Source organism: Drosophila busckii, chromosome 2L, assembly GCF_011750605.1.
Source record: "Drosophila busckii strain San Diego stock center, stock number 13000-0081.31 chromosome 2L, ASM1175060v1, whole genome shotgun sequence".
NCBI classification, from domain to species: Eukaryota; Metazoa; Arthropoda; class Insecta; order Diptera; family Drosophilidae; genus Drosophila; species Drosophila busckii.
In genome coordinates this window covers 12,461,377-12,482,625 of record NC_046604.1, presented here as the reverse complement: position 1 = coordinate 12,482,625, position 21,249 = coordinate 12,461,377, and the positions used below count along the sequence as shown (strand labels likewise).

General features: G+C 36.8%; 2 protein-coding genes across 2 annotated transcripts in view; both read right to left on the bottom strand.

Moving 5' to 3' along the window:
* LOC108608395 overlaps window positions 1-16,271 on the bottom strand; it is a 53,228-nt gene extending 36,957 nt beyond the window's left edge. The window contains exons 1-2 of the mRNA XM_017999750.1: window positions 15,826-16,271; window positions 11,515-11,882 (exon numbers count right to left, since the gene is read on the bottom strand). Of these exons, the coding sequence (XP_017855239.1) occupies window positions 11,515-11,689 (175 nt within the window). The 5' untranslated portion in view covers window positions 11,690-11,882; window positions 15,826-16,271. The remainder of the gene's footprint in view (window positions 1-11,514; window positions 11,883-15,825) is intronic.
* Window positions 16,272-16,814: 543 nt separating this feature from the next.
* Window positions 16,815-20,191, bottom strand: LOC108607810. Its single transcript, XM_017998858.2, has 5 exons — window positions 20,108-20,191; window positions 18,561-18,675; window positions 18,047-18,460; window positions 17,757-17,875; window positions 16,815-17,696 (listed from the first exon to the last, which is right to left on the bottom strand). The coding sequence occupies exons 2-5, from the start codon at window positions 18,618-18,620 to the stop codon at window positions 17,582-17,584; spliced, it is 708 nt and encodes a 235-aa protein (XP_017854347.1). The 5' UTR covers window positions 18,621-18,675; window positions 20,108-20,191; the 3' UTR covers window positions 16,815-17,581.
* Window positions 20,192-21,249: the final 1,058 nt, after the last annotated feature.

Sequence of the window (21,249 nt, the reverse complement as noted above, 5' to 3'; positions counted from 1 at the left end):
TTTCAGTTGCTGTTCAGCAACTTGCGCATTTAATTAGCAGCGCATAGCCTGGACTAATTAATAAACTTTTTAATAACTTTGATGGCATAGTAACATTGTTACTTACTATGCTGCGCATAATTAAAACAAATTGTTTTCTTACACAAAGCGCCAAACATTTTCTAAGCCGCATTTGTTACTCAATCTAATGGAAATAAATTGTTGCCTACTTTACAGCGCGCGCACTTATTAATTATTTTAATTTGTAGTCTGCAGCATTTATAACTATATATATCTGTATATATATAAATTGCGCACAAAGCATTTATGGCACTTGAAACTTGCTGCATAGTTTGCTGCCAGCCAGCAGCTGCCACTTGAACTATGTTAAAATTTTTGTATGCGACGCGCCTCTTGAAATGCGCTTAATTTCAATCAACGTGCACAATAACAATGGCAAAAAATATATATAAAACAAAGAGAGAGAGAGAGCAGAAAAAAAAAGCAATAATACGGCAGCAAAAAATTGTTTTTATGACAAAGCAAGCACAGAGGCAAAGCCGCTAAACAAACAAAACAGCGCAGCTGAACTGAAGTGAAGTAGAGTAAAGTGAACTCAACTGAACCGCACCGAAGGAACAAACGCTGCACACACACACACACACACAGGCAAAAGTTCGGGCAAACACGCAACACACACATACACACACAAAAAGGCACAAAATGCTAAAATTACACAACAATATAGTAAGTGCAATAAAAACAAGTTAAATTAATGCACTTGGCTCTGTTTGTTTGCAAAAAGGCAAAACAATATAAAATGAATTTATTTAATATAAAAGTGTATAGTTTTGAATGTAGTACTTGATTCTAGTATCTTATCAGTGTGTGTTTAACAGTATTAAAAATTGTATAGTTATTGACTTAGTATAACAGTTTGTAAAGCAGATAATGTGAGAAGAAATACAAAGCAAAGCAACTGTGTATAACAGTTTGTAGCATAGATGGTGTGACAAAAAGTAGCAAACAATTAGCTGTGTATAACAGTTTATATAACACTTTGTACAAAAGAGTGTATAATAGTTGTGCATGGCAATTGACTTTGTATAACAGTTTGTACAACAAGAAATTCAAGGAAAATTAGCTTTGTATAACAGTTTATATAACACTTTGTATAAGAGTTTGTGTAACAATTGTAATAGACGTATGACCACTGTGCATGGCAATTGACTTTGTATAACAGTTTGTATAACAGTTAGTATAACAGTTTGTATAACAGTTGATGTGCCAGCAAATTCAAGGCAAATTAGCTTTGTATAATAGTTTGCATGAGCTGATTTTTATTACAATTAACTTTACAAAACAAATGAATATAAACGAATAAACAGCAACGCAATTAGCTTTATATAACAGTTAATGCAACAGTTAAGCATCAGCTCCTGATTACCCGGATTCTTGCAAAACACTCAGACTGCATTTTTAGAGCTTTAAGTAGCAGCAGCAACATTTTGATATACTGCTGGCTTCAGTAAGGTTACGCACACATACATATATATATATATATATATACATTTTTTACAAGCTTCTGCGCTTGTCGGACTGTAAGCTGCAGCGCCTTAAACTTGGCATAAGTGAAAATTAAAAGACAAATGAAATTATGCGCCTTCAGTCAGTTTTATCTCGCTGGCTTGCCTGGCTCGCCCGCTGGCTAAAGTTGTGCGTTGAGAGCTGAAATGCTAGGAATTTCGCAGTTGTTCTTGTTCTTCTGTTTGGTGGTGGGCTGTTGGTTTGGCAGTGCCAACCGCATTGCTGCCACTACTGCTGTGGCGTTAGCGTGGGCGTATGCGTAATTTTTCACACTTTTACTGGTGCCGCACATTTAATTTATGCGCATTTTGTGTGTTTTTATCATTGGGCCACGCGTTTTATTAGGCGTTACAAATTACATTGCAAATGACAGTGCGCTAAACGGCACCTTAGAGACAAGCACTAATAGTTTGCTAATGCGCCGCCACAGATTGCGGCACATAAAATACACAAAATGAAGACGAAGCTACAAAATTTCAGGCCTTAAATTAAAAAGCGCTTTAAGGCCTGCCCAACTGCCGCTGCGTAAATCGACAAAATGTATTTCACATAACAACGAGCACAAAATTTCAAATGCGAAAACAATGGCACGAATTTTTCCGAAAATAGAAAGTGGTGCAGGCTTTTGCAAATGCTGCAGCATTGTTGATAAGGTAAAATGCCCACTGGGCTTAAATGCAGCAGTTTACGAAAAAGAAAAAATTGCTATAAAATGTTGAAAGCGTCGCAACTAACTTTGTGCAACTTGTTGCTGCAGCGCAAGTTTTGCTCGTAATCGAAACTCAATGAGCTTGAAGGACGAACATATGAGCGTGCTCAAAATTAGGCAGAGCACGTAACAAAACTTGAGCCGAACTCAAAGCCAAACACGTACAAGCAAACAAACAACACACATAGAGCTGCTGCTGCTCGCATACTTATATGAGTGACTGTTGGCAGCCTTTGAGCGCGTGCCAATTTTGTTTGAGGCCAAAAAGGAAATCAGTCAAGCATTAAGTATACTCATGCACATAGACATGTGCACATGTGTACGTGTGTGTGTGTGTCGCACCTTTGGGGTTTTTGCAACTAATGAGGCGCATATTTCCTAAGTGCTGCTCAATTACACTGAGTGCTTGTGCTCAAGCTGCTGCTGCCGTCGTCGCTAGAGACATTTTAGAGCAGCAGCAGCAGCAGCCGCAGCAGCAGCATCTTCAACTTCTTCTTGTTTGTTTTTGTTATGATAAATGCTTTTTGCCATTTGTAAAGCTAGCAATTATATAAAAATATCTATAAAATTATTGTAATAAATAAAAAACAATTTATTTAACCCGTACAACAAAGAGTGCTGCGAAATTACTTAATTTCACTAAAACAATTTTTGACATTTTTAAATAAAATATTTTTAATAAATCTTCTAAGAAAAATTCTTGTTATGCACTTAAGCTGCATTTAAAATATATAATTATATTCTATATATAGCATAAACACTAAATTTTCTCTCAGTGTAAGTGTGTATGAAGCTTATTAGAGCTATTGCTTGACACAGAGCAGCAGAACGGCGTAATAACAATTTCATTTTCTTCTTCTACTTTTACCACTGCTGCTGCTTGCGCTGCTGCTTTTCATTTTTTTTTTTTTTGGGTAGCGGTTACGACACTTTTAGTTGCCAAGCGAATTTTTTAATTACCACTTGCAAGCAATTTTTTGTTTTTATTTCATTTTATGTGTTAGTGCATAAAGTTGCAAGCAGCGCTTAAATTTTAAAGCTAAAGCTTTAACTTAAACACATGTGTTAAGTTTATTTATTTATAGCCGACGCGGCGCTTCAATCGCGCGTTGTTTGCTTCAATAAAGTTGCAACAAGCATAAATTTCATTTATTTATAAGCAAACACACACAAAGCTGCATGCTCAATGAAAAATTGAGTGCTTCATCAAGTGACAACGATTCAAACATGTCACACGCCCCCCAAAGACAAGCGCCAAACAAAACTAAACAATAAAAGAGCAACAACAAAAAAATGTTGCTAAACTGAAAGTGTGGAAGCGACAAATAAATCTAACAAAAAAGGCTTTACACTCCAAAAATAAAATGAAATAAAAAGTATAAAAGGCAGCAAATAATTCTATAAGCAGCGCTTTCTTTATATCCTAGCTAAAATACGACCCTATAAACTTCATGCGTGAATGTTATTTATGTTTGAAAAGTGATTGAATTGGCTGCCCTTATAAAGTCAACAAAGCCATGCAAGAAAATTAATGTGTACATAGTATAAAAAAGGAAAATAAAATATTAGCAAACTGCAAATCATTATATATTGCTGCATATATACAACTTTTAAAATACCGAAATTAATTATTAAGCGCAACAAACTTTTATTTTATATTAAGCTACAAGCATGTTGTATATTAAATTTCTATTTTATAGCTGGCATTTAAATATTTATATTTAGTTTGGCTGCCGACAAAGTTAAAAGTTTCCGAGCATTTAATTCTCATCAGAATCAGCACTAAGCTAGATTTGGCTTTTGCATTGTGTGTGTGTTTTTTGCTGCTACAGCAAGCCACACACACACATACTCACACTTGGCTGTAATTTTTGGCTTTGTGTGTGTTGTATGTTGTTTGTTGATTCTCGTGCCCTGCAGTTTGCTACATATGTCAACTTTTATGCGTCGTAAGGCAAATGTTTTTGCAGTCGAAAGATTTGTTACAGATTATGCTTGCCGCACATAAAACACACAACAGCAAATGTAACAACAACAACAATAAGCACACTGTAGCGTACAATGGCCTGCCATAATTTCTCGCTTTTACCTACACGTGTAGCCGGAAGGGCAACGAAAGGGGCGAGCAGCGCAAAAAGTTTATGCACGGTTATTGGGAAGTTGCTGCTGCTGCGGCTGTGGCAACTAAAATTAAATTTAGTCGCAGCGCCACACAGCACAAAAATTTATGACTTACTATTATTTCAGTTGAGCACACACACACGCATACATATATCGGAAAACATTATTATTTGTGCATTGGTGTGGAATTTTTTGGGCGGCTCATTGCAAACGCATTTTAGGTTCGAGGTTCGAGGCATAAATCAAAGCCATAATATGAGAGCGGCCGCATGCTGTGCGGCATTAAAGTGCAATCAAACTCAATTAACAAATTAGCACGCGTGCAATGTTGCGTATACGCAATGTGCATATAAATAAAGTAAGCGCATGTAAATTACGACCTGTCGAGTATTTAAACATGTTGTGCTTTGCATATGAAATGAATCCAAAGCTTGCTGTCCGCTTAGTTTTCTAATTTAAAAGCTCAACTGTTTACGTTTCGAAATCTGTGCAGCTGTCGCCCATAAAACTTAAGTAAATTTAACGCTGCCATTTAAATATTTTATGACTGCCATACAAAATTGTTTCCTATAATTTGCATGCCACATTGTAGCTGCCAACGAAACGATGACCGCCAAAAGCATATGCCGCATATTTAAAGTCGCAGGCATGTAAAACAATTCATAACAGCGTCAGCAGAAAAAAAATGTATGAAATAAAATTATAATAAAATAATAAAATATGTAAAATGAAAATAGAAAGAGTAGGCCAGCCAGCCAGTCAGCCCGCCAGTCAGCCAGCCGCATGCAGGACAATAACCGCAGACACACACACACACACACACACATAAGCATATATTATATAGGAAGACTACATGCTGGCATGATTTTTATGAGCTTGTATTTATATGAATTCCTTATATCCTTTAGGGTGCCGCTGCCGGTCCAGACGCGAGCACGTGCTGGCGACAAAAAGTTGCAAGCAGCCACACCCCGAAAAGTAGGCAACAACAACAACAAATTGATGCTCAAAATATAAGCGAAAATATGAAATAAAATTATGCGCCCATATGCAGCACACACACACACACACATGTACTACATGTAGTTGTTGACTGCGCCTTGGCATTGTTTAAATAAAATTTATGTTTATTAAATTGCGACGACACAACAAAATGTGTCCCAAAGCTGCGGCCATTGGCTTTATCAGCTAGACATAAAGGACAAGAGTTTTTCAGCCGCACTCGAAAGGGTTGAAACATACATATAAATTTATTTATAGCAGCAAACTTTAACCACTTAATAAGCTAAGGGAGCACTCAACCCTAAACTTGATTTGTTAGCTAATTTTCAAAGCTTAAAAACAAGCTAAGCAACTGTTTAGAAAACATTTTATAAATAATAAGCAGCAATAATAAAGCAACCTATACAGTAGCTAATGGCGTAAATTGTGGGCATTAACGACAGTATAAGACTCTAACATAAAATACAAATAATGTATGAAAAATGCTGTACAATTTTTTGTTCATTTTTTAGCAAAAACAAATTGCGCTACATGCCAATTGAATTTTCATTAAAAATAAGTTCAAAGTAGCTTGAAAAACAGTGAAAACAGTTGTGCGCAAGAGAATTAAAAATATGCGGCATATTTGTTGAAATTTGCATATGCATTTAAGTTCCAATGCAAAAAGCAGCAAACGAAAAAAAAAAATTCGGCAGTCAGCGATCACTTGATGTGAGCACTTTCACTTCACTTTGTCAACTGAACTCACTCACACTAAGCAGTCGCTTATTTAAAGCAGAAGCGCACAGCAGCGCTCAAGCAGCGCAGCTGAGACGCAGACACTCTCTGCTCGGATCACAGTTATAGAGCTCAGGCAGATTAGCTGCAGCGCTCTCTCAATGATTTGAATTGTATGCGTCGCTGCCTTAGCTTAGCCGAAGCGCTCTCTCAACGATTTGTGTGCGTCGCTGCCTTGGCTCTCAAGCAGCTTAGCCGAAGCGCTCTCTCATCGATTTGTGCGCGTCGCTGCCTTGGCGCTCAGACAGCTTAGCCGAAGCGCTCTCCCCAACGATTATATTTGCGCTTAAGCAGCGATGCAGGCAGAACTGTTGAGAGCGCTGCTGCTTTAAATAAGCAGCTGCAGCTGTACTTATCGCTTGGTTGCTGACTGCAGACTTCTTCTTCTTAATCTGCTGCTGAGCGTGGCTAAAAGTAAGAGAGACTGCAGGCTTCGCTTTGATTAAGACTAAAGAACAAAATAGCCGTGATCAACTTGATTGAGAACTAACAAGAAATTAAATATTAATAATTCTTATTGTTATTAAACAAACAAACAAGCGCTTAAAACACGCAACAATTAATTAATAAATTAAAACGCTTATTAATTGATATATCTTATGATATAAGCCTCACCTATGTACATACTTGATAAGCTGCTCAAGCATTTTGTTTATCGCTATTATTTATTTTTAAACTGCCAGTAATTGCGACGCTTCAACAAAATGTTTAAAAAATATATTGCACTTCAAAGTTGATAAGCAATTTCAATTAAAATATGCATACATTTTTTATTAATATAAAACATTTTTTATTTAACTGCGCTCGTTATGAACAACTGCCGAACTGCCAGTGCACAATAAGTTGAGCGCACATTCTACATAAAAATTGTTAAATGATTGAGCGATTGCTGGCAGTAGCCAGCAGCGGCAGCGGCAGCGACCGCAAATAATGACAATTTAAGCCACGTTAGTCAGCTCATTAATTTTTGTGCAATTTTAATTGCCGGCATTTTCTGGTTTTTTCACAAAAATTCATGCGCCGGCCTCCTCCTTGGCAGCTGCTGTCGTTGCTGCTGCACTTTGTCTTTATTATGAAAATTAAATGGCGAGTATCATAAAGAAATTTGTTATAACCCTTTTTAATGTTCGAAGACGACAGCGCGCAGCTCATTTTTATGCAATTTATGAATTGGCGAACGCTCATCAAGTTGAAGTTGCCTGTCGTCAAGTTGATATAATAGGGAGGTACGCACGCCCACTTTTATATTGTTACAAAATAATCTAAACTTTTTTAATTGCCACGACAAATGGCTGCGCACGTTTTACATTTGAGTTTGAGTTTTTTTTGCTGCTGATGATATAAAAATTACCAAGCAAAGTCGTTGAACTTCCCTGAGGAGGAGGCGTGAGCTTGTGGGCGTGGCAAGCAAGTTTAATTGTGCGGCCAGGCTGGCGAGTAATAAAATTATTTTACGATCTTGTTTTCCTGTTACCCCGCTCACTTTCAGTTGCTCTCTCGCGCTCTTTGAAGCATCGCAGCTTAAACTTTTGAGTTAATTTACGCAACGCTGCGCAAGACTGCGTTTTAAGGCGCTGGGCGTGGCCCCCAATTGTCTGCACTTATGACTTGAGCCACCCACTGCCCACTGTCAACTGAGGCTAGTAAGTCGCTGCATTATTGTTGACTCTTGCCCCCGCAGCCGTCGCTTTACCGTTGCGCTTGACTGCCCCGTGCTCAGTCAAAAAGAGCAAGCGAAACCAGAAAGGACATTGGCAAAGACCTTGCCCTCATCAAGCCAGCTCCAGCTACTGCCAAACTGACAGCTAGTGTCAATATATGCGCTCGCACACAGAGGAGAGCTCCTCCTGGCAAAGGCAGTCACCAAATAAAGAGAAACAGCGAGAGATAAAACTTCAAGCTGCAGGTGCAGTTCACACACACAAACAGTGCAGAACGCCAGTTTGGAGCAGCAGCTGATGCTGCAGCGCCTTAAGAATAAAGTTTTGCTGTTTACTCTGGCGATAAGTTGGCTGCTTAACTGGTAAATTCTACTTGAAATATTATAAGATAAGAAATATTGCTACTACTACATTTCTTCACATCCTGCAGCTTTAATAAATCAAGAAATAGCTTTCTAGTTAAGTTAAGTGAATTCATTGGCCTTTCAGTTTTTTCTATTTTAAATATTATAAGAAATTATTTTCTAGTAGAAACTCAGCTATTTAATTTAGCAATGAATTCAATAAAAATGTTTATGCAAAAGAATTAAAAAAAAACATGACAAAAAACGATATAAAACTAAATGAAAGACTAAAAAGTAAAATATAAAATACTAAAAAAATATTAGTAGAAAAAATATCCTTTCTAACTATGTGGAAAAATTGTAAAAATTGTTCTATTATATTTAATAGAATTTATTAAATTTTTTAATTTATTTAGGCCGCTTGAATATATTTTTAAATAATGATTATTTAATAAAAACAATAAAATTTTAATATTCGAAATCAAACAATGTCCAATGGATTGGACTACACACACATTAAATTTAAAATGAACTACAAATCTTTTCCAATCCAATAAATAAGAATTTATGATGCCCCAAATAGTTAAGCAAAATTTATGCACAGCTTTTAAAGGCAAACGCTCTTCATAAGCAACACCCACATATTTTACACTCCATGAATTTCAATTCCAGTGTCATGCATAAACTAAATTCAAACTAATTGTTGCAAGTTCAGTAGTTCGTTATAAACATGCATATCATAGCTTAGCTCAGCAGTCATAAAATATGCCCAGCTACTTAAAGTAGCATAAAAATTAACAACACGCTGCGTATACGTAATGCGCTACTCAAAGCTGCCGCTGCCGCACAACACAAAATAAAAACAAAATGTGATTTATGCGCATTTGTGTATAAAATTTTAGTTGCGACTTTTGTTGGCTGGCAACAAGTTAATTTCGAAACTCATGGCCATAAAAATGTTAACAAAATTTTGTAAAATGCAATGCGGCCGATGTGGAGGATGTGGCAAGTAGGTGGGTGAGGAAGCTACTAAATAAATCAGCGTATAAAAAATTTCTGAGTGCTACGTGTGTCGTCGGCGTCGTCGTCGTCGCTGCTGCTGTTGAGTGCTTCATATGCGAGTGCATAACTTTGCCTGGATTTGTGGTAAAGAGTTGGCAGCCACAATGGCTGCTGCCTGTAAATTTATACACTGTTCAAGCAGACTTTTAGATAAATGTGTGAGCAAGCAGTGCATGTGTGTGTGCGAGACTTTGCCGAGCCAACATCAAAGCTGTTAACCCCAACGACAAAATCAAATATACTCGACAAAAAATGAAAACAACAATAACAATAAATTAATTTGGCTGCCTCTGCGAAAGCTGTAACAACTAATCGCAGACAGACAGACAGACAGACAAAGCATATAAATCGAGTTTGCGCAGCACAAAAATTTTAATTGAGTTGCTTGTTAAATTTACGCATACGAAATTTATATTTAATGCGTTTGAATTTCAAAAGAATCGACTGACTGCTCGTGCAAAATTTAAGCCAATTTGTTTACACAATTGCTCATTATGAAACATTCAGTTGGCTTAAAGTCAACATTTATTTTTGCCAGCTTCAAAATTCAATTAGGCATTGTTTTAAAGACCTTGACAGTCATTAAATAAATATATATGTAAGTTTTTAAAGTGGGGAAAAAAGCATAGCATACTTTTTAGCACGTGGCAGCAAATGCTTTGGCTTATTGTTTTTTCTTTTTTTACAGTTTGCTTTTCGCGCAAATTGCAGAACATAACAATAAGAGAAGCAGAAGAACAAGCTGCAAGCCAAAGCAAAGCACAGAAGCTACAAGTACGAGCGTAGCAAGTAATAATGATAATAATCATAAAAGGCAAAGTCTTCTGCGCTGAATGTCGTTGTAGTCATTGCCGCTGTTGTTCTCCTTGTTGTTGTTGTTGTTGCTGGCCGTGGCTCTTTGAGTGTTAAAACCGCAACCACAAGCAGCTACAGCTAGCAACAAAGTGTACGCCTTGGCGCTGGCTGAGTTATGTTGATGAACATTAAGTATGAGAGCACGAGGCCGTGTGTATATTCTCTTCTAGTTCTGCTGCTGGCTTGAGCTTGTGTACATGATTTAATTAAGCTCCTACATGTGCTAAGTAGATTTTATTCTTTTGCGCTGCTGCTGCTGCTCGTAATTGATTTAAGCGTTTACTGCATTAAAGCAACACACACAGACACAAAAAGTTGCACATAAATTAACAAAGAGTCCAACGCTGCGTATGAATTATATTTGATTTAGCAGCCAAAAGAGCAAACAAGTTTATTACAATGTGCCCACATACAACTTAATATACAATAAACTAGATTCATTTTCTCAAGCATTGTTGTTAACTTAACTTATGACAACGCATATTTCATATCTCTATGTAGTAGTTGGCATGAGACTGCAGTTTGTCTGTCTGATAAACAAATTGAAGAAGCAGCAGCAAAGCTACAGCAAAGTTTGATAATTTAGATAAGGGTAGCCAAATTGTCTTGTCGCTGTCAAAATAATTATAGTTCAGCTTTGAAATTGAAATATTATTGACTGTTAACAAGGCTTAATATAACATTAAGCTAACATTATTAGCATTAAGTTATAAGCATAAGCATAAATGATAATTAGCTCAAACTCAGCTTGAAATCTTAGAACTTCAATTTAATATTTAAAATTGAAATTTAAGCAACTCAGACAACAACTCTCCAATTGTAATCAAACAAATATTTTAGCAAAGGAAACATTAAAATCTGTCTGCATAAAACGTAACGAACTCAATCAAGTCTTGATGCAGGTTTGACATTTTCCAAAGGTTAAAGTTCAGCACACACACTCTCAACATATTTTTTCTCTTCATGCAATTTGCTTTAATATAATTGTTTATTCAACATGTTGGCATTGTTTGCTTGCAAGGACCTAAGGCATTTTTTTTTGTACTTTATCTTTCGCTTTTATTGCACTCTCACTTTTTTTGCCATACATTTGGCTTAGACAAGGCAGAATTCAATTAACATTGCTGTTTAGTTTAGTGCATGGGCACTTCGCCTTTGGGGCCTAAGTAATTCATATTCATATATTTATGCATATGCGCATCCTTGTAGGCTGCATAAGTAATTAAGTTTAACAGCTGCTTAGCCGCATGTTTATAATTTGACTTGTGGCAACAACAAGCAGCTGCAAGATGTCTGCTTGCAACATGTGCTAATGAAAATAATTGTAGGCAAAAGTAAACAAGCAATGCATATGTAAAATTGTTTATATATATATATAGAGAGAGAGAATTTGAAGGATTTGAAAGTATGTACTTACATATTGACTTAATGTGCTCTGATGTTGCCTGCGGCCGTCGCTCATTCGATGTTGCCGTTGTCGTTGCAATTAATGTTGCTGTTGCATTTATCATTGTGGGCATTGCTGCTGCCGCCAACAGCAGCAGCAAGCTCACATTGCTGCTGTTGTTTTTGGGCCCTTGCCTGGCCGACATGATGTTTGCCAACGTTTGTTCCAGCTGCTTTTGTTGCTCTTTGTTATTGTTATTATTGTGTTGCCTTTTGTTTGGCTTTATTATTTGTTCTTATTGTTACGGTTGGGGCTTGATTAGAGGCATTTGATGAATTGGATTTCTCTCTCTATTGCTTGTTGAGCCTGCTGCTGCTGCTGCTGCTGCTGCTACATTGCTGCAAATAGAATGTGGTGCATGCCACAAGAATAAACAATCAATTAGTGCAATTAATGCAACACATGCTGCAGCTACTTGACGCTAAGTCTAATTAAATCTATAAAAGCAATTCACTTAATTGTAATACAATTTTGCAATTTATTTAACAAAGCTAAAATTCGTTTTAACACAATTTGAAGAATATTAAGCATGTGGCAAATTTGATTAAATAATAGCAATAACTTAAATTGTCAGCAACAAATAATTTAAGCCATTAAGCTTTAAGCTATAAAATGCAACAAAACAAAAATTGTAGAAATAAAATACTAACAATAAAAATAAATAAATTAAAATTTAAGTGTGTATTTAATAATATTTTATTTTTAACAACAGAAATTAAACCTAAGATATGAAATAAAAATAAGTTATTATTGTAAAAATAAAATACTTATCAGAATTTGATTAAATTAAGTAAAATCAAATGTGTAATAAATAATAATTAAAAAAAGATTAAAGCAAAGGTAATAAAAAAAATTGTATATTTATATGTATAAATAAAAAGTACTAACAATTATATTTTAAAAGATTTAACCAAGTATTTAATTAAAGCAAAAGTAATAAAAAAAAATTGTATATTTATATGTATAAATAAAGTTTAAATAAAAAGTACTTAAAAGATTTAATGAAGTATTTAATTTAATTAAAATAAATTGCTTAATCGTTTTATAAAAAATGCCAATGCATTAAAATCAATGTAGAAATATTTTAATTTGTTGCCAGCAATTTGTAAACAATTTGAAAATGTAACCAAAACATTTTTCTTGCATATTTTTCTTAACTGCCACACACACAGACACATTTGCATAAAGCCATACAAATTACAACTACTGCTCGAATAACAATTACGCATACGCAATGTGTGTGTATGTGCGCATATTACACAGCCGCAGAAATTGCGTTAATTTGTTGTCCACTGCGCTCACAGCTCTCAGTTCTCATTGTATGATTGGCATAGCAGACGCCCGCCCGCCCAGTCCGCCCAGCCCAAACAGCTCATTACGCAATATAACAACAATTACAATTGGTCCCCCACGGCTGCGGCTCGGCGCATTGGTAATAAGTAATTATATTAATGCTGTGATTATCTTGTACAGCTGCATGTATATAAGCTATATATATATATATATACATTGCAGTGATTTTCGCGACAGGCAGTTCAAGTTTTGGGGATGTCCTTATTGTTTGTTGATGCAAATTAACGCCAGAATGCATAAAATTGCAGTGTTTGCTATTATTTATGCAGAAATTAACATTTTAATTGGATTTTGGGCAATTTTCGAAGCCGCAAAGAGTTAGCTTCATCTATTGATATGTGTGAGCTGCCCAGACCACCCCCACCCCCATCAACTACAGCCCAACAAGTAAACAAACAGCCTCTGGCATTTATTTATTTATTCTTTTTACCAGCAGACAATGCTCATGTATGTAAATATTAATGCAGTTGTTGAGCGTGTTGGCGTTTTAAACAAATGCACAAGACAAAAATAAATAAAAATACGCTACAGCGCAAATGTGGGCAGCATCAACAAAATGGAAAGCAAGCAATGGAAATTTCAAGTTTATGCGACAGCAAACACTTGAGCGAGAAAAGCATAAACAAATGCATGTTTGTGCGCAAATTAATAAACAAATACGTGAAAAACATTGCTTGACATTTCATAACATTTTTATTACACACTGAACAATAAAAATATACGCAACATACACCAAAAAAAAAAAAAAAAATCTTTACATATTTTGCAGTTTTATTCTTGACTTCTTGATATTCTGGTTTTGAAAAATTCTGTCCAAGGGCAATTGTCCACAGTTTCTGGCGATTATAATGTCTAGCAGTTAAAGCATATATAAACAGGAGATAATATAGCCTTAGTGCTGCAGCAGAATCAAACGTTGAAGGTTGTAAATGCGGCACGCCATCTTTTTATTTAAAAAACAAAGGTGTAAGACTTAAAATTTTTGCGATTTGAACAACAGTTCTAGTCAACTTTGAACGAATGAGTGAGGAAATATTGAAATGGAAAAATTGTAAAACAAATAAGTAAACTGAAGCTTGCAGCAAAGCATACGCTGATATTATTAACACCATAACATCATTAGCACTTTATGCTATTTATAGCTGTTCCTTGAGTATATAAATTTACAGCCTGCTACTACATTAGCGTCGATCCCATTTGCTTGTAAGCTCAAGCCGAATCTCAACCTTTTGCTAACAAGTGTTTGCCATTAAGGTAACATAAGCTCAAATGTGCAAAGTGTGACCTGTACATGTGAGCATGTGTGTGTGTGTGTGTGTTACAAGTTAATTAAACAAGCCACGTTCTCACATTAATCACCAGGACAACGGTCAGGTGCCAGAGCTAAGAAAATACAAACAACAAAAAATCAGAGAGTCAAAATAAAAGTCTCTCGCACTCATATTCAATGCAAGGCACGTGAGAAACTGAGAAACTGCGAGTATCTCCAAGTGTGCTCCACATTGTCCGCAGACAGCGGCGGCAACACATGTACATTTTATGAGGTCTAAAGATTAATGAGTGGCAGCTTTTGTTGTTGTTTACAATGCTGTCTAATTAATTGACAAACTGGCAGCCGCACTATAAAATCCGCTCAGAGCCAACAACAGCAAATTGCTCAATGGCTCAGGCCAAATGCCTTTGGCTTCAGCTCTTGAAAAAGAAAATTGTTTCAAGTCCCTCACACTGACAGCGGCTGCTGCTTTTTTTATTCTCGCAGTAATTTCCGCTTGCTGCGGTTTATTTTTCACGTTTTAATTTCCCTGTGTGTGCAGGAGACGGTCAGACAGCGCCGTCTGTTTGCCGCTGCTTTGACAAATTAATTAACAGTTTAAATCAAAGTTCAAGCAAGCAAATCAATAGGCACGCCCGTGCGTGTAAATTTGTAAAACATTTTATGCAGCTTTACACATTATTTCCTTTTTTTTTTGATAAAGTTTAAATCGTTCACTCAAACTTAAGCCTGCGTGAATGTGAGATTTGCTTTGCATTAGCAACAGTTAAAAGGGCAATTTCCTGGAATCAAACGTTTGCACACAGCTGTTGAACAAGGATATGCGGAAGTGTTGCGTTAGACAAGCTATGGAAATGTGAGAGATATTCAAGTTGTAGCAGCCTTAAACGTTGAGTGCTTAGCTTTGGCAACATTGATTGATAAGATATGAATTTAATTTGATTTTTAACTCAATAAAATAAAAATATTTATAGCACAAACACTTCAATAACTGACAATGAGCTTGAATGCTAAAAGCACAATATTTACAACAAAAAAGCAAATTAATATTTAAGTAAAATTTGTGCAGTAATAAAACATTTAGGCATGTGCTTATCCTTAGCGTAGACAAGTTTACTCTTTGTGACTAACGAAAATCACTCACGCTAGTGCCAACAACGTTCATCACTTTTGACCATATCACGTGCAAAACAACAGAAATAAAATCACAAGCATATAAGTTGAAAGTAACTTGAAAAACTTTTGCAAAAAAACAGGCGCACAGAATGTAAAAGTAGTTTTCAGAGCTGACACAAAAGTGGCAAAGCAGACACACACACACACACATGGATAAGCTAAGAAAAAACACACACATATGCATGCTAAAACGTATGTGTGTGTGTGTTAGAGATGGCGAAAAATTGCAGCAAACCAAAGTTGTAACAAATGCATTTTCGATTAGCATTAAATCACGTCGCTTGTCTGAGTTCATTTCCGATGCGGAATAAATATTTTACTTTGATTTATTTATCATCTATCAGGTGTGTGTGTGTGTTTGTGTGTGTGGCAATTCAAATGCGCTCGGTACGTGCCGAATTGCTGTCTTAGTTTGTAGAGCGCAGTCAGTGCTTAAATAATATCACTCGATTTAAATATATATTTGGGTTTAAGCTTACCTCTGGCATTTAGTTACAGCTGCCAGCTGCTTTTGGCTTTTTGGGCAACAGCAACAGCTGTTCAAATGTTGAGCTTGTAGTTTTTGTCACACTGTGCAGCGGTGTGCATATTTTTTTACACTTTCACACACACACACGCTATTTGCCACAAAATCAAATCAATTTCCAAACGCTTTGTTTGCACTTTAGCTATTCCAATAATTGCCGCTCGTTCGTTCAGCAATGCAGCCCAAGACGTCACAGATCTAACGGCAAAAATTGTTACGCGACGCGCGACGTTAACCAAACCGCAAAACAAAATGCTCTACGTAGCAAAGCGAAGCGTATCAACCGAAACACGTGCGCACCGAATTCGCATTCATTGAAGACTGCACACGACTATGGAGCGTATACGTATTGAGGTCCTGACGAACGAAGCTGCCGGCTACCCAGCCACCCACAGCGATATTCGCAGGGGTAGTTACTCCGAAAACAGCTGCTGTTACGCTCTTACCCCTGCAGGATATTTTAGTCCTTAATGTTAAAGTTCTGCTTGAGGAGAAACTAAAACTGTAAGAAAGAGAAATTTATTCAAATTTGACGAACTAAACGACGTTAGACTTTTTTTTGGGAATGGGAAAAAATACAAATTTTCGCAATCTTTTTATATACAGCTAAAGAACATTTTTGGATACATAATATATTTTTTAAAAATATATATTTTTAAGCGTTAATTGTTCTAAATACAAATTAAATGCCCAAAAATGTCCTTTTGGTACTTCCAATGTGCTAAAAAAAAAAAATATAAATTCTTTGTGTATTCAAAAATTTCCCGAAGTACTAAATGTACTTTTGGGTTATTTTGTTACCGTGCTAAATATCCATTGGAAATTTATAACATTTTTGAACAAACTTTAACAGACTGTAAAAGAAAATTTTTTAAAGTTATTTATTAAAAAATAATACAAAAATATTATTATTTTCTTCAACTTTTGTTTATTTATGCAAATTAAAAATTGTATCGACTAAAATTGTAACCTGACTAAACACATTGTATAAATTGAAAAACGTTAAAGTCTTTTCAAGAGAAAATTGCTTAGAACGGTAAATTGTTTTGCTTTGCTCTTGAAAAGTGCAAAATGGAAATGTTTGTCGTTTCAACTCTTTGTTGAGAGCGCGCGCTGCTTTCTGTCATCTCATCTCGTAACCCAAAAAATGCATTTTGGAAAATTTTGAATACAAATAAGAGAGTGTAAGTGCCTATAACATTTAGTTATAAACGAAAAATTCGTTGAGAATGGGAAAATAAAACTCGCGATGCTAGAGCAGCTCGCGAGCTCATTTACAAATTGTACAATTGTTTTTTTTTTCTCATTTATATTGTTTATCACTTTACAACTAAATGCTGATTATGTTGTGTAATTTACTAATGGGTTTATATAACGTAATAATAAATAATGACAGCAAACCTGCTCACCCCGAAAGAACGCATGTGTTTACGTGTTTGTGTGTGTGTATCATCAATGAGTGTGTGTGTGAGTGTTATATGTGAATCGTTGTTCAGCACCTTTGACTGCGTTTGCTATCGTTTGTTATTATCAGAAAACACTTTAAACTTAATTGCCGAGAGAATTGCATTTTTAAATGGGTTTACTAAATTGATTGTTGCTTATTTTTGTTGTTGCTTTTTTGTTTCATCTTGAATTATGTGGTTGTTGATTTAATGTTTCGTTATTGCTGCTGCGAAGTTATTGCTAAGCGTGCCCGACGCTTAGAATCATTTAAGCTTGGCATAGGCATCCACCTTTTTGTGAAACAGATTAAAGTACTCCAAGGCGGCATTGCGCGTCTGATTCAATGCTTGATTAATGTTCTCCGGTGAGAAGCGACCACTGCAAGAAAGAGCAAATATTACTAATTTGTATACGGATTTATGGGCCAATTACACTTACACCAGCACCTTCTCCTTGATGATTGTGGCGGACTTGTCGTAGCTGCTGACAAATAAATCCTTGACGCCCGCTGCAAAGGCCTCCAGTTTGTGCGAGAATTCGGGCACATATTGATCAATCTATAAGTAAAGACACACAATTTAGTTAAAATGTAAAAAATTTAACAATAATACTTTCTTTTTTCAAAGACAAAAGAATATACAAAAAGTAATTGTTTGCGCTGCGTAGCTCTTTTAACCGGTTTTCGGCACAAACTTATAACGTTTTAAGAAATGATGTCAGCTACTCACAAATTTGGCCATCGCCGGCCACTTGGACTGCCAGAGGTTCAGAGCATTGGTGTAGGCATTGCAGCTGGCATTACGCAGCAGCTTCCAGCAATCGCATGCCAGCTTGATCGCTGGCTGGGCATAGGGCGGCACATGCTTCTCCGCCCACTTGTAACCACGTGCGCTGGCACTCATTGTTGTATACCAGCCCTTTTGCACATGGGGCAGCACTCCAGCATTCTTGAGCACCTTGCCGGTGGCAGATTTCTCAAAGACTCCCTTGCCATTGACTTCGGTGTCGTAGTAGAGAGCACCCGCAATCAAGGCGACAATCAAAATGCTTCCCAGCGCCCATTTGCAGCAGCCGCATTTCTTCTTCTGCGTTGAACTCTGTTTGTTCTTCTTTTGCTGTGCGCTGCTCTTCTCTTGTATGGTCTGCAATATAAACAAGTTAAGAAATTAGCATAGAGTACAGTACGAGCAGGGTGGGGAATGGGAATGGGAATGGGTGGTTGATAGTGGTTTGTGCTGTTACCTTTTTGGCAGCAGGCGCTTGCTTGCCTTGTTTGTTTTGTTTGGGTTTAACCTGAGCCATAATTTCTTATGTTTTTTTGCTTAATTTCAATTAAATGCGACGAGTATTTCAAGTGCTGTCAACAAAATTGTATAAAAATTTAATATGTACTACGTTTGCTACTTAATGCAAAATTGTTAAAAGCATGACGCCAGCAGCAGTGCAATAGGTGCGAAAGAGAGTGTGTGAGTAAACTGCAATTGAGCTTTCGTTGAAACGCAATTAAAACAAAGCTTAGAAAAAAGTCAGCGGTCAAGCAGCAGAGGCTAATTTAACGAAACCACCAGACACACAGACAAGCACAAACATGTAAGAACGCAGTCAAATTACGCGAGCAGCGCTGCCTACGTCAAAAGGGCAGAGCGCCCAAATCAAAAACTGATGACGCGTCAACAGCTGAGGCTGAGACTTTTTCCATACCACCACTCAACACGTTTGATAAGCTACGTCAAGCTTTCTTATTTAAAATAAATAAACGAAACAGCCGTTGCGCTATGCTTTATCAAATAATTAAATACATACATACAATTGCCAGCATATGCGTGTGTGCGTTTGTAATAGCGGCCGGCTAAGTAAAACAACAACTACAAATATAATCAAGCATGAAAACGGAAGAGTTGAATGAACTTTACACAAGCGTTGTGTAGCATTTTGTTTTTGCCATTTGCACTTTACAATTTGCACATTTTCCACGCTGAAAATTAGTTTTAAAAAAAGCTCCACATACTAAAACTAAATGAATACAGATAGCCACGTGTTGAAGAAAATGGCCAACAAGCAATAAGATTGAAAAAATAAAAGCAGACCAACAACAAAAAGTGAGATGAAAGAAAAAAAAACTTGTTGGTCGTATGCTTCTTCTTGCTGCACTTGGGCATCAATGCCGCTGCGTCTTGGGCATTGTTATCGCCACGAGAAATGAATTCAAAAGAGAGCCACACCACCAACACCACCTTTGGCTGTTGCCCTTGCCTATGCGCACAATCAACAAGAGCGAAGAGCGAGGGGTGTGTGTGTGTGTGTTAGTGTGTGCGTGAGGAACGACAAGCGGACAGCCAATAGCAGCTATAACACATCATCCGTATCAAAAAAAAAAAAAACCGAAAAAAGGCGACGCTAGATGATCACAAAATTTAGCTGCTGCGCTGCTGGCGTGCGATAAGCGCAGCACACGCACACACATATGCATACATACATAAATTAGCGGCAAAAAAGTTGTCTGTCCACATGGCAACTAATGAAAAAGTGCAAACACTAATACACACAAACTAGAAAACGCACTTTTTACATTGCAAAATACAAAAGAGAAAATAATATACGCCCGGCAAATGGCAGAGTTTTCATATGCTAACTTTCACACACACACACATGCATATGCACGGAAACACAGACATAAAGCTTTGCTATACAATTTAAGACAACTGCTGCATGCTTGCTTTTAACGCGTTTATACTTTTAACAATTGCAATTCCAATTGGCTGTTTTTTATTTCACACGCCGCAAATTACTTTTCGACTTTTTCCCCGTCTTATTGTTTTTGCTGATTAATTTTAATGCACGGCTTTCGTTGAGTTTTTGTTGTGCAAGTAGAGATGTGAGTTTGACTGTTCGCGAATGAACGAACAAAATTTACCCATTCCCTAATATGAGCGAACTGTATTGTGGCGGCCGCTCGATCGAAAGCGTGGATATCGTTAAGTTTAAAATGGCGTTTGAATTTAACTAAAATAGCGCCAATTTTGGACTTTGATATTTTGATTTTTGACTCACCTCTAATACTTGTTGCAGCTCAAGATAATAATTCTCTTTACGCTTGGCCAACTGCAGTTCCTCATTCAAAGGTGATAAATTACGTAGAAAATCATGGAATGCGCTTGTCTGTGCCAGCACATGCGTGGAAGTAGACCAGTTTTTATCTATATAAAGCAGCAGCAATAAGCTAGGCAATTGCTGTTTCTTATAATTCATGCGCCAGACCTTAAAGCAATCCTCGCTGCAGCTGCTAGTCAGACAACTAATGCAGCCTGCCAACTCAGTGTTTTGCTTGAGCATTGGATTGCTCAATTCACGAAACAAAGTAAGAAAGATGTTAGCACGTTTTCCCGAACTGGCAATAAAACGTTGCTGAAAACAAATGCAAATGAATTATGTTCTATGTATGTACTGCAAATTACAGTTAGATTCTTACCAGCAGTTCGTGGGCGCTGTGTTTAAGGCTTAGCTGCAGCTCTTTTGGCAAATGAGGACTTGGTGAGTTCAATACATTGAAGCTAGCAAAGAATTCCTGCTGATTGAGCAACAGCATTTCAGTCTTACGCGCCGTCGCTGCAGTTATCACCCGCTCAATGTGCTCCACGACAAATTTGGAAAAGTTTCGCACTTCCAGATTGGGAAGCATTAGATTTTGCCACACCTTAACACCCACAGTAAGCGACTGATAGCCACCCTGTCCAATGGCCCAAAGTATGTTCAAACAGATATTGCTGCGATTCTGATACGAGTTGCGCAGCAACGCTGTTTTGGCCATATTTTGAGCACAGATCTGTGGCCAATTTTGGCCAATTATCTGTAATATCAACTTATAGCCGGCTACAGTTTGCCCATTGTTTAGCTCACCGGCCATGCTATCGAGCAGCGTGTAGAAAAAGTA

What these genes read in the sequence shown, in the direction of transcription:
- LOC108607810 (XM_017998858.2), bottom strand. Translation starts at nt 18,620, where the DNA reads ATGGCTCAGGTTAAACCCAAACAAAACAAACAAGGCAAGCAAGCGCCT. An exon ending in AAGCGCCTGCTGCCAAAAAG is followed by an intron (nt 18,461 to 18,560) that starts GTAACAGCACAA and finishes TTTATATTGCAG; the next exon opens with ACCATACAAGAGAAGAGCAG. An exon ending in ATCAAGGAGAAGGTGCTGGT is followed by an intron (nt 17,697 to 17,756) that starts GTAAGTGTAATT and finishes TCTTTCTTGCAG; the next exon opens with TGGTCGCTTCTCACCGGAGA.